At 50.8% G+C, this 12,445-nt stretch overlaps 1 protein-coding gene across 1 annotated transcript in view; it reads right to left on the bottom strand.

Annotated features, from left to right (window-relative positions):
• The window catches only part of JAKMIP1 (janus kinase and microtubule interacting protein 1), a 128,962-nt gene that overhangs the window by 18,086 nt on the left and 98,431 nt on the right, over window positions 1–12,445 (bottom strand). The window contains exons 11-15 of the mRNA XM_081303255.1: window positions 12,091–12,174; window positions 8,703–8,765; window positions 6,874–6,972; window positions 4,061–4,162; window positions 3,292–3,345 (exon numbers count right to left, since the gene is read on the bottom strand). Coding sequence (XP_081159381.1) covers window positions 3,292–3,345; window positions 4,061–4,162; window positions 6,874–6,972; window positions 8,703–8,765; window positions 12,091–12,174 — 402 coding nt within the window. The remainder of the gene's footprint in view (window positions 1–3,291; window positions 3,346–4,060; window positions 4,163–6,873; window positions 6,973–8,702; window positions 8,766–12,090; window positions 12,175–12,445) is intronic.

Raw genomic sequence — 12,445 nt, 5'->3', positions numbered from 1 at the left:
TGCCGACCCAGCTCCCACCCTGCCCAGGGCCTGTTTATCTTCTTGAACGTTCCCCCAAGTAGTAATACACAGTAATTCCCAAACCAATTTGACCTTTATTCACAGAAAAATGGCCCGGTTGATGTCTCCAGGATCCTGAACTGAGAAAACAGCGGCGTTTGCACTCTAAGGACTGTCCCAAATGGGAGCTAGGCAGCTCTGGGCAGCACCAGAGTTGGGATAACATAAACATCAGCCACAGGCCCCTATTTTGCCACACCTGATGGGGTCTGTGAGGAGCTGGCAGGCCAGGGAAGCTGGCATCACTCTGGCATTTAGGACACCAAATGAGGCACAAGGCTGACAAGCTTGGAAAGGTTCTGGTGGTCAGGGCAGCAGCTAGCACGAAGCGGGAGGAGGCAAGAAGGGTACAAGCTGGGAGTTGGGAAGGGATGGCATTGCCTAAGTCTGCCACCAACCTTTAGTGCCTTTTACTTGTGTGTTGGGGGGAAGGAGTGTGGGTGATGGAAAGACACCTGGGGAAGAAAACCATATTTTAAGCTGGGAGTTGGGAAGGGATGGCAAGGGTCAAAGTCAGAAGTCAGAGTGCCCATATCCTCAGCTGTCAACAGGAGATGCTAATGTGAGACAAAGGCTGAGAGAGAAGGACACAGAGATCTAAGGTCAAGGCCTAGAGCGCCTGATCCCTCAGGGTATGAGAGGGGCCTTTCAGGAAGGCTCAGGTGAGTGAGTGACTTAGTGCCCCAGCAAGGCCCTGAACCTCTGCAGTCTTGGCCTTCAGGCAGCCGAGGGTTAGGAACAGCAGCCCACCAATGCCCACCACCCTAGCCCCACTGCAAACCAGCCACCCCAGTCCACCAGTCCACAGGCATTGCTCAAGTGCCTCTAGGAACTAAGCCCAGTGCTAGGGCTTAGCCACACTGGACTCTGCTTAAGTAGGGTGTCCTGGATCCTGACACAAACTGGCAGGGCACCAGGACTCTCATGCTGCATCTCCAGGAGATTGCAGCTGGCAAGTGGGAGACAAGATCCAAGCCAGGAAGGCCTCACAGAGGCAGCATCTAGCAGTGGGCACCTCCACCCCATGCGGGCCATCGAAGCCCTCATGCCTGCAAGAACCTTCTCAGTAAATCTTGCAATGAGCATTGAAGGAACTGAGCCAGTGACTCACCAGCACTTTACTCTATGGAGCCCTGCTACATGAGGCTGGACACGTTCAGTCTTGCTGACAAGGGTGCACTGAATGTGCCCAACTCAGCCCAGGAACCTGCCTCCAGTCAGCCCACCCGCCAGCCCTGAGCCATCCTCAGTCCTGTTCCCTGGAGGGAGCAAGCTCAGCCAGATGGAGAGATGGGAGCCAGAAAAAGCCGGGTTCCACGCCTGCATCGCCCTTCCCGACCGTGTGACCAGGGGCAAGGCATTGCCTAAGTCTGCCACCAACCTTTAGTGCCCTTTACTTGTTTGTTGGGGGGAAGGGGTGTGGGTGATGGAAAAACACCTGGGGAAGAAAATCATATTTTAAATGCCCTTCCAGAGATTCTGGAAAGAATCTGGATTAAGAGCAGTAAGGTCTCACTAAAAACACTACTCGAAAGCAGCATTTTAAAGCTTCACTCATGTGCTTTGGAAGGAATAAGATCCACAGATAGGAAGGACTACCTTGAGCGGTGTGCACTGAAAACATTCTAAACCAGTGTAGAAGGCAGACAAGTCAGGAATGCGTTTTTTAAAATAAAAGGTCAAAAAGTTAATATCTTTAATATGTAAAGCACATAGGCAAGTCAGTAAGAGAAACAATTACAACAAAGACTTATTTGTTGAATGAATGAATGAATGAATGAATGAATAAACGAACGAACAAACAAACCCAGAGGAAAATAAATCCTCAAACAAAATGTAATTACAACTCGCAAGAAAGAAGAACAAAATAGGCAATACACATCAAAACGTCCACTACCACTAGCACCCAGATAAATGAGAAGGACATGATGACGTCATAACGTTTCTAGCCATGAAATTGAAAGTTCTTTTCTGTGGTAAAACGCCACTCTGAGCATGAAATCGACAGGAGGGTCACTGGTGCCCCTCTCTGGAAGCCACCTGGACATTGCCAGAGCCCTTCGATTGCCTCAGGATTCCACTTCTAGAGTCTGTCCTGTGGTCAGTTCTCAAATGCACAGAAATCTATGTGTAATGGTGTCCACCACTGAGGGCATGATGGCAAACAGAGGTAGAGTGGACAGCCCAGCAGCTATCAGCAGAGGATGTTCTCTACAGTGTAACCATAGGACAGAAGGAGGCAGAGCTGTCGAGATACATGTTTGTGAGCCATCTAGAATGTCTTGTAAAGCAGGATGAAGAGCTGGATGCTAAGTAAGATTTCAACTAAGCTAAGAAAACGGGAGTGGGAGAAAGCCAGAGGCAGCATACGCATCACCCACTGCTTCCTTGATGGGGTGTCGGTCCCTCCTGCAGTCTGGCCTTTTCTACCATGGGCATGTGGTGTATGGCTTTCCATCAGAACATGAAGAGGCATGCATGTGCACATGCAGAGCAGACTGACCGACACACATGCTCCCAAACAAGCGAGACACCAATGTACAGTTTCTTGTATGGTGCTGGGTGCTGGGACAAGGTGTGAGCACAGAAATGCTGCTGGGTCTACCTTTTCACACAGGGCAAGCACAGTTCCAGCCTGGATTATTGCAACCTGTTCTTCATTTCTCAAATTCTAAAACAGAAAAATGGGCAAGGGCATTTTACACTGGATCCCAATCCACGGGCAGACAGTCAGCACCAGGCTCCACTCTGAGCCGTACCCCAGGGGTCAACCCCACTCACTAACGGGGTCAGCGATTCAAGGCAGAGAGCTCCTGTCCCTCTGGACTTCACAGTGAACAGTCGCCACCCAGAGGGACAGGAGCCACCTGCCTTGGGACTGCCTTTAAGATTTAAGACTTCAAGAATCAGTGCCCCGTTCAAGCCAATCTTTGGGAAGGCAAAGTGTCACTTTCTGACTTCAGCAACCTGTGTGAGCCCACCTTCTCTCTGGGTACTGGTCCTTAGGCTTTTTCTCTCTCATTACTCACAGGCTGTGAGGGCAACCTCACTTTGGAATCCCACTTCTGACAGATTCAGACCCAACCACCCACACAGGAACACAGCCATACAAAAGCCTTACATGGTACTTATTAGATCTCTAAAACTTGAGAGAAATTAAAACAAAAGCCACACAGAATACACCCAGATCAAAACAAGAACACGAACCGGAAACGGATTGCTCATAGTTACCCCGTTATCGCCAAGGATATCTAGTTTCTTCATAAGTTCAGAAACATTCACATCCTGGAAAAGATTTCCAACGTTCATTTTTGTGTGAGCAGCAGAGACCATCCACACCAATTCCCAGAGCTACACCCTGTGTGTAGACGGACCGCGCCCGTCCTCTCCTGGTGCCTACAGAGGGCGAGCCCTGCCTCTAGCTTTTCCTTCGGGGAGAGAGGAGAGAAGGTGCAGCTGCAACTTACTGGCTGAGTTTTACACCAGAATAAACACCACTTTCGAGAAAGGCCTGTAGAATGTGTGGGTCGGAAGGCCACGGCCCGCAGGCCCTAGCAGGGCTTCAGGTATGTGGCAAATGCTGGCCGTTATTACCACCACGGTGGCCACCTGCAAGGTACTTCCTAGTGTCAGGCACTGTGCCAAGCCCTTTATGTCTGTTCTTTATCTAACTTCATGGTCACTCTAGTTCGATGTAGGAGCACTGCCATCTGGAATTCATTGCCCAGAGACTGAGGCTCAGAGAGGTTCCAGGCTAGAGCCGGGCAGTGGCAGGCTGGGGTTTGCAGTAAGCCCATATCCCAGACATGGAGGAAAACAGGGTAACACCTGGTGACCCTTCTAAAGTGATCTCACTGCCTTTCAACACAGGGTGGAGGCCAAGGGCTATCTCATTACAATAAATTCTGCTCTTGGCCCCAGAATACAATCCCCCTTCACCAGTCTGGCACTCAGCGAGCCTCTGGCCTCAGCTCGCTGGAGGCCCCCCCACGCACGCTACCTTAACTCCTTCCTGGTGACAGAACAGCTGGAGGGCGCTGCTGTTGTTCTCGGGGAAGGTGGTGATTTGGAGGTTAAAGGCTGGCGACCTCCGCTCTCTCTCCTGGGGAAAAGATTCGGTTTAAAGACAGAACTCAATTGGATTATTTACCACTTGCCATTTTCCCATGTTATCAGCAAAAACCAACGCGCTCCGGTGGGCAAAGGTGTGACTACAGCGCACACGCAGACCGCACAGGCCTCCTCCGTGAGTGGGACATCTTCGCCTTCCATGGTGGGAGACTGTCTCTGCACATTGGCTTACCTCTTACCACTCAGCTAGGAAGAAATGGTTAGCAGGGTCTCATGAGTCTTCTGGTTGCAAGACTGAAACCCAGGAAGTCACAGAGTTACAAAATTTGATAAAAGCGACTGCATCAAATTTCAATGGGCAACAAAAGCCACTAGGTGTGGTGTGTATCATTCTGTGCCAGGCACCTCAGTGTGCTGACGGGTCCCCATGCAACCTTGAGAGCCAGGCACCAACGTCCTTTTTTTGCAGACAGAGATGGAAGCTCGGGGAGGCCGAGTCCCAGGTCCTTTTCTAGTGAATGACAGAGTCAGGCCCAGCCCTGCCTTCACTTTCTTTCTAGTATAATCTGTTGGCTCTGCTCACAATTCTTTTTGACCCACACTAACACAACCAATGATCTTAGTTCTGCCCAGCCTTAGATTTACTGTCAAATCTCAATTATGAAGGAAGTATTTTCCCAGAAGAGGGGCTTATTAGTCACACACTAAGTGACAAGTTTCAGAAAGGCCAGGACAAGCCTGGGTGTACTTATGGGGACAAAGTATACCGGTACGACAGGACCCTGGTCTCAAATGTGTTTCCTTCACAGAGCTGACTGTAGACCTCCAGCACAGGCTGAGAAGACCCTTTCAAATCACACCTTAAGTAAACTGCTTTTGTTTGATTCAAATTATAGAATGGTAATAATAACTTGCTTTGCGGCATTTTAGCAGAATCTAACTACAGAACCAATGGACTCCTTTAAAAATTCAACTTGAACTAAATTTCAATGAAGAACAAAAGCTACCAGCTGTGGTGTGTCCCTCTTTGCCAGGCACCTCACTGTGCCGACTGACCCCATGCAAACTTGTGAAGCAGGTACTATCTAAATAACCAAGCGCAAAGTCAGCGGCATGTCTCAGCGCGCTTCTGAGAGGCTGAAGGGAAGACGAAGGGGCTATTAATTCAGTGAATTTCCAGGAAGCCCCACCCAGCTAGCCTAGGTCTGGAACAGTCCTAGGAGCCAAGAACAAAATTCACCATGGTTCACTTCTTTGGACACCATTCTACCAGCAATACTTATTTAAATGGAGTCTCCATAGGAAAGTGATCCAAGAAGATCATAATGGATAAGAGTACAAGTCAGAAAAGTGGTTCCCAATGGCTCTGAATTCTGACGGAGATGGAAATCCTAGTAAACCAAGCTTATGGAGTTCTTTTAAGGAAGGCTCCTGACAAGGACATGTGCAGTTTTCTAACAATGGCAGAAGCACCAATGGCGACCTCACATGACTTCTGATTTCTGACACTTTAAAACACTCAGGTCTAGGGAGAGTGAGTAGCAGTAGCACTTGGTGCTGAGGGACTCTTGGCCCAGGCCTTGCCATCATGACAAGGTCCAGCTGGTCAGTTCTAAGGCGAACAGAATTCAACTCAAGCAGGAGGAGAAAACAAAATCAGAAAAGCCACAGACACTGTGAGGCACTCACTTCCACTGAGGTTTCATACATGCAAGGGTCAGCTGGGGGAAGCAGAGCCGCATCACTACGAGAGCTCAGAGAAACTGTCACAAACTTAAGTGATGTTTAAGATGCCGATGACTTTTAAACAGAAACAAAAGGGAGTTATGAAGTACCGTGAGAGCAAGGCAATACAGTAACACACCAAGGCAAGAGTTCTCTTGGAAGCAATTAAACCATCAATATTCTTTTACTGAGTCCCACTTGGTGCACTGGGGAGTTCCTGGAGGAACACAATTTCTACCCGTGAGCAGCATTCACTCTCCCTCCAGCCACTTTGAGTCATATTTGGAGTTATGAATAATAATTTCTTTAGTCCAAATTGCTGTGGTGCCTGGGTCTGTATTTACTGAAAAAAATTTGAGCAAGTAACTCCTTTTCTTAACCGTCTCTGCAGACACATCCTCCTACCCTGCCTCTACTTACCTTGTATTTAACTTGCAAATAGAAAATGGGCCCAAACTGGCTTTAAACACATTAGAGAGTCAAAAGCTGGCTGGGTCAGACTCTGCTATTTCAAAAGGTGAGATGTGCTGCATGCAAGATCATTTACAAAGGTGTGTTATTAATTGCAACAGTGCTTCTGTCCAGGTTTGCACAGTGCAGACCCAGTGACTATGCATGCAGGAAAGAAGTAGTTATGGCAATGAAACACAAATAAAAAAGGCAAAATATTGCAAAAACAAATTATTTTATTAAGTGCAAAACAAGCCGTAGGCAATAAATATATTAGCTCTGTACAGGTCCACAGACTTCGGCGAGCACCCTCTCCAGAACACGTTAAGGCAGTGAAATTATTCTGAACATACAGATTGAAAAGAAAAAAAAAGAAGAAAGAAGGAAGGAAGGAAGGAAGGAAGGAAGGAAGGAAGGAAGGAAGGAAGGAAGGAAGGAAGGAGAGAAATGCTAACATGTCCCTTCACACATGCTTGGGAACGGCAGGGAGCTTTACATGAATTTCAGTTTGGGTTCAAAGAGAATGTCTGCTCCGTTTGAGAGCTTACAACAGAGAGAGTCTCTTACTTCGAGCTCTAGCACTCTGAACTCTAACAGCTCGTTCTGATCCTTCGCATCTTGCATTTCGCTCTTCAGCTGGTTCTCCTCCATTTCCAGCCTGTAAATCTAGAGCAAAGACAGCTGTGCATTAACGGGCAGCAGCAGCTGCCACCTCAAACCAGGTCCCTGATCGTGGGCCTCCTCAATGGTGGCCTGAGGAGGACAGGGAACCAGCCACGGGGCAGACTTTGCAGCAAGCATCCAGGAAGGTGCAGACCAGAAACTGCTGACATATTTGCTGAACAAATGAATGATGGGGAAGCTGAGGCAAAGAGCCCCGGAGACCCTGCCCTGAGGTCAAGGGGCAGGAAGCAAGAGTGCCATGCCAGGGCTTCTGCTCCCAAAGGCTGCCCGGGGTCTTTCCAGCCCAAGCCCCCAGGGTTAGCCCACCTGGATGGCCCTGCAGGCTGCAGCAGAGCACAGCTGTCTGTCTGACTCTCTGCCAAGCCTTCCTAAGAAGCCTATGTGGCAGTGGTCACCCCCAGAGAACAGCATTCTGGGAAGCAAGACAGCCAGAGACACAGACGAGTTACAACAGAAGTGTCCTGGGCCTGTTTCTGCCCAAGAAGGTACGGCAGAGCCCATCGCCTGGCAGCAGTGAGGGGCCACTGTGACAACACACGTGGTGAGGGCTTTGGGGAAGTCCTCAGAGTAGCACCCCTGATCCCCGTGTCCTCCCTCTTCCTGGTAAGAAGGAGGTCCACACAAGGGCTCTCTTCTGGGGCACATGTGGAACCTGTGTGGGTGTTTTCTGCAGCTCCCAGAACTTAGTAAGCACAATCAAGAATGCTGAACTCCCCTGACACACAGGACTGCCTCCCATGACACTGACCGTCCTGCCCAAATGCCTCCAGAAAATGAGGCAGTGAGCTAGCAAACACCACACAGCAGTGGGCAGCAGGGTGCAGCTGACCTGGCCTCCCATGGGAAAAGGCCAGCTCACCCTGTCCTGCACTCAGATGTTTAAGGCAAAGCCTGCCAAGGGCCTGATGGCACTCACCTGTAGCATCCAGGAGAGGAAACCTATGGAGCAGACTAGTGGGTGCAGGGGCATGAGGGGTGGGACTGGGAGTGACTGCAACTGAGCAGGGAGTCTTCATGGGGATGAAACTCTTCTAAACCCATATTAAGGAAATGGTGGCACAACTCGTAATTAACTTTTTAAAATGGGTGGGGAGTCATGCCCAGTGGTACATGCCTACAATCCCCACAACTGGGGAGGCTGAAGTAGGAGGATTCCAAGTTCAAGGCCACTCTCAGAAACTTAGCAAGGTTCTAAGCAACTTAGTGAGACCCTATCTCAAAATAAAAATAAATGGCTGCAAATATGGGTTGGTTAAGTGCCCCTGGGTTCAATCCATAGTACCTAAATAAATTAAGCAGGGAGAGGCTACAGTCTTAATCCCAAAGTATCTGGTCTGCTCCCCATGCAGACTCCTTGGAGAGCTCCAGCAAGGCCTATGGTTAGAGAGGGCAGGTCAGAGGCTCAGCTCCCGGTAGGGTCAGCTGATCTGGGCTCAGGTGGTCTGAGAGCTTGCTCAATGACCAGGGCCTCTGGAATCCCAGAGCAATGGCAGAGGTAGCCAGGGTGTCCAATTTGGGAGCTGGGGCCAGCCCTCCCTACTTCTGCAGGGGACCTGGGAGTGGCTCCTCTGTCAGCTCTGTAGGCCCAGAACAGAGGACAGAGCAGAGGCCTCTTCTCATACGAGGTGCCCTGGTCCCTGGAATGTACCCAGAGCATGGAATGGGCTCACACAGGCTGGCCTCAGCCTGTGACCCTGAAGCAGGCCACATACCTTTTCCAGCAAGTCTTGGTTTGTTCTGATGAGCAGCTGCTTCTCCTCCACCCACGTGGAATCCTGCAGGAAAGCAACAAACGAGTCACTGCATTGGGGCAGGTCACCTTCCAAGAAAAGACCACGCCTGCGTGAGCGCATCCTACCTCTAACCCTAACCCAAGAAAGAGCAGCAGCAGGGAGTGAGACCTGTCTCCCCTGGGTGGCTCCCCACAGGTGCGCGTCCACCCTGCCAGGTAAAGGAGCGGCTCCACACCTGAAGGCTAGCCCGTGCCCACAGCCTTGCCAGTCCACAGTCCTTCCATCACTTGCTCAGCCAGCTCCCATGTGAGTGGGCCACGAGCACAGGGCACGGAGTCTGTCCTGACGCTGGGGCATCCCCAGCCAGGCAGAGCTGGCACTCAGCAAGCATCATGGGGATGGAGGGACGAGTACATGAGGGCAAGGGAAGCCTTCTCCAGCTCCCCGCCTCTCAGCTGGTCAGCAGCAGGGCTGGAACTGCGCAAGGTCCCTTCCCAGCAGGCCAGGCCCACCAGCGCTTGTATTCCAGGATGCTTTGAAGCCAAGGCCCAACCCAGGATCTGATCCCATGCCATGGAATGTCCAGAAAAGGCCCTGGCTCCTCCTGGTTCCCTTGGACCTAACATTGCTCATCCTGCACCACCGCTGACCCTCACATAGGCACAGTGGTGTCAGCTGTCCCTTTGCCTTCTTGTTCATGACAGGTTGTTTATGAAGGTGGCTGAAGCTTCCCCTCCATCTCTCTGCTACACCCTCTGCAATGTGACTTTGCAGTCCTCCCAACAAGATGTAGGGCCTACTTCTCCAATTTTAAAGCTGGACTTGGTTGTGACATGGCGTGACTACTGGGACAAATGTGATATAAACAGAGGCTTGGTAAGTACTCATACAGGGGGCTTATCCTTTTTTCCTGCTCCCAGGCCACCAAGTAAAAAAGTCAGGTTTCCTCCCTGAGGCCTCAGCTGACACAAATGGCAAGAAGAGAATGAGGCCATCCCAGGCCTTCTAGCCCCAGGAGATCTGCCTAACCACTACAGCCTCAAGACTGACCCCAGGCAAGATTAGCAGGACCACCAGCCAGCTGAGTCCAGCCCAAACTATCAATCCACAGAACTAGAAGTGAATAAGACACATTTGCTGTTCAAATAACTAAGCTTTGGGGTGGTTTGTTACATAGCAATAGAAAACTGATACATTCTCCTCTGCACCGAGTGCAGGGCTTGGAGTAGTGCAAGAGCTCTGATGAACTGATGAATGAGAATTCATTTTGCCTCCAAATGGGACCCTTCTCTCAGCCGGCACTGAGGGCAGAACTGAGCACAAACACCAGATCCAACACCACAGGGTGGGAGGCAACGTCGGCCAGAATGTCTTGCTATCTTCTGGGGCGCTGGGTTCATTGTCTCTGCTCAGCGAAGGGTAGGACACAGAGACAGCAAGTGAGCAGCAAGCTTTTTGCAAAAGCAATGGAGACAGACTCTCCAGAGAGAAGGGGCCCTGGAGCCAGGAGTCTGGTGGGGAGTTTTGGCCTGTTCTTTTTATGGTTTCTGGAATTTCCTCCTCTCCTTAGCATCTCCTCTGTCCATGTACTCCTCACTATTAATTGGAAGACCCTCTGTCCACACATCTATTTTAGTTTTATATTAGATCCGACACCTAGGAGTATAAGTACAAAAGTCTCTGGCTGATTGGGTCCCCCGCTTGTGTCCAGACATGAGTACCTTCGTCAAGCAGGAAGTTGACCTCATTAGAAGGTCCTCTCCGTGCTCCTTTGTTCTGGCCCTCTCTCGACCTCCTCACTTGCCATTGTGTCTGGGCTGCCTCTGCCCTTCTGCACCTCCCTCATTGAGCTGAGGCAAATTACACCACACAACCTCAGACTGGAGAAGGGAAACTGGGGTGAGTGGAAAGTTAGAGAGGAATTTGAGGAAGCCTCAACGTCAGACTTCTGGGTCTCCCTACTTCCTCTTACCCAGTGTGTTAAGTAGTATCATCAGCCCATTTTAAAGAAAAGGAAACTGAGGCACGGAGATTATGCAACTTGCCCAAGATCCTGTGACAAGTAATTGACAGAGCTGGTACTTGGCTCCAGGGTGTATGCTCTGCACCACCATGATGCCTCCAGGGAGAAGGAGAGACCACAACTCCCTGGATCCACTGGATCCACTCCCTCACACCCCTACTCAGCCCTTCATAAAGGCTGCTGCCTGGTCTGCTTGGTGCCATACCTGAGTTCTGATGGCTTACTTTGAATCTCAGCCATACCCAGAGCCCTGCTGCTAACTGGAGACTGTTCAGAGCTGGCCATCTGCTCTGTACCTTTCCTGGAGTTCCTCTACCACCCCTCCAGTTCACACCTGCCTTCCTTTTCCCAGGCCCCACCAGGCCCCAGACCCCTCCTTAGCCCTTCCATGTGAAGATGGTGGCACAGACACCCTACTGGCCACACATACCCAGCAGGGACACATGACTGGTTTGGGCCAGTGAATTATGCTGACAGCAAACAGCCTCTTCCTGCCAAGTGAAGGGGAGTCCTAGAAAGAGCAATTACAAGATGGCGGCCTCCCTTACTGGATCACTGAGGAGCCACATGGAGCAGATGACCCTCTGTGTATGGTGGGGCAGAATTGTGGAGGCAGGGATGCAAGCAGGAAGTCAGTGTCTTCACATTAAGCCCCAAAGAGGTTCTGGTTGTCTACAAACCCAATAGCACTTTTCTAACAGCACAGCCACCATACTGAGCTCTGGACCTATGCCACTCTCAAAGAGGCAGGGTTTCCACACTGAGTCTTTTCAGGGTCCCCTGAGTCCCCCAGGCGCAGATACTGCCTCTCTGTATCCTGCGGTGGATCGGGCCCAGCCTAATGTAATGCAGAGAATGGGTTCTGGGAGGTGATGCTGATCTGAGCAGTGTGCTAAGTGGTATCATCAGGACTCTGCCCAGGACTCTGCCACATTTTTCCATAATGCCTCACAGCAGGGAACCTCATTGCTGGGAGACCTGGAGGGGGTGGGGCTGCAAAAACTCATGGATCCACTGCCTTCACTCTTGCAATGAACCTCCCAGGCAGCAGCCACTCTTCTTCAGGCTCAAGTCAAAAAGGGTTCCGATCCCCACTCTGCTTTTGGAACTGTCTCCTATTTTTGCACATTTGGCAAACAAACGAAGGGAAGGCCAGTCAGACTTCCATAAAACGTGCTTTGATTTTTTTTTCCCTTCTTTTGACTCGGCAGCACACTCTAGCTGGATTCTATCTCGCCCTCCAGGAGCCTGCATGTGGCTCACAGAACACTGTCTCAGCACACAGGCAGGCCTCGAGGACACTGCCACAGGGACAAAGACAAACACATGACCAGGCCTGCTCACCTGTCCTTTCTCAACCAGCAACTTCTCCAAGTCTTCGATTTTGGCCTGACACCTCAGCAGATCAGCCTGCAGCTGCTCCCGAGTCTAGAACATCAAAGACCAGGAAGTGAGCAGGTCCCCTCACACAGGTGACAGGAGTAGAACCCAGCTGCCATACAGACAGAGCTGGGGACAGGCTTGGGTTCAATAGCGCATATTCAAACTTGGCCCTCCTGGTGGCACTGGGGGTCGACACCAGCTGCCAACACCAGCTGCCAACCCAGCGCCATGAGGAACTGAAGGTCTTGAGAGCTGGCGGCTCTAAGCTCCACCAGCTCGCACACAAGGATGTGGGAGCCAGGCACACCAGGTCCCA

This window comes from Spermophilus citellus (genome assembly GCF_964194105.1).
Source record: "Spermophilus citellus genome assembly, chromosome: 8".
Classification (NCBI taxonomy): Eukaryota; Metazoa; Chordata; class Mammalia; order Rodentia; family Sciuridae; genus Spermophilus; species Spermophilus citellus.
This window is presented reverse-complemented; position numbering and strand designations above follow the sequence as displayed.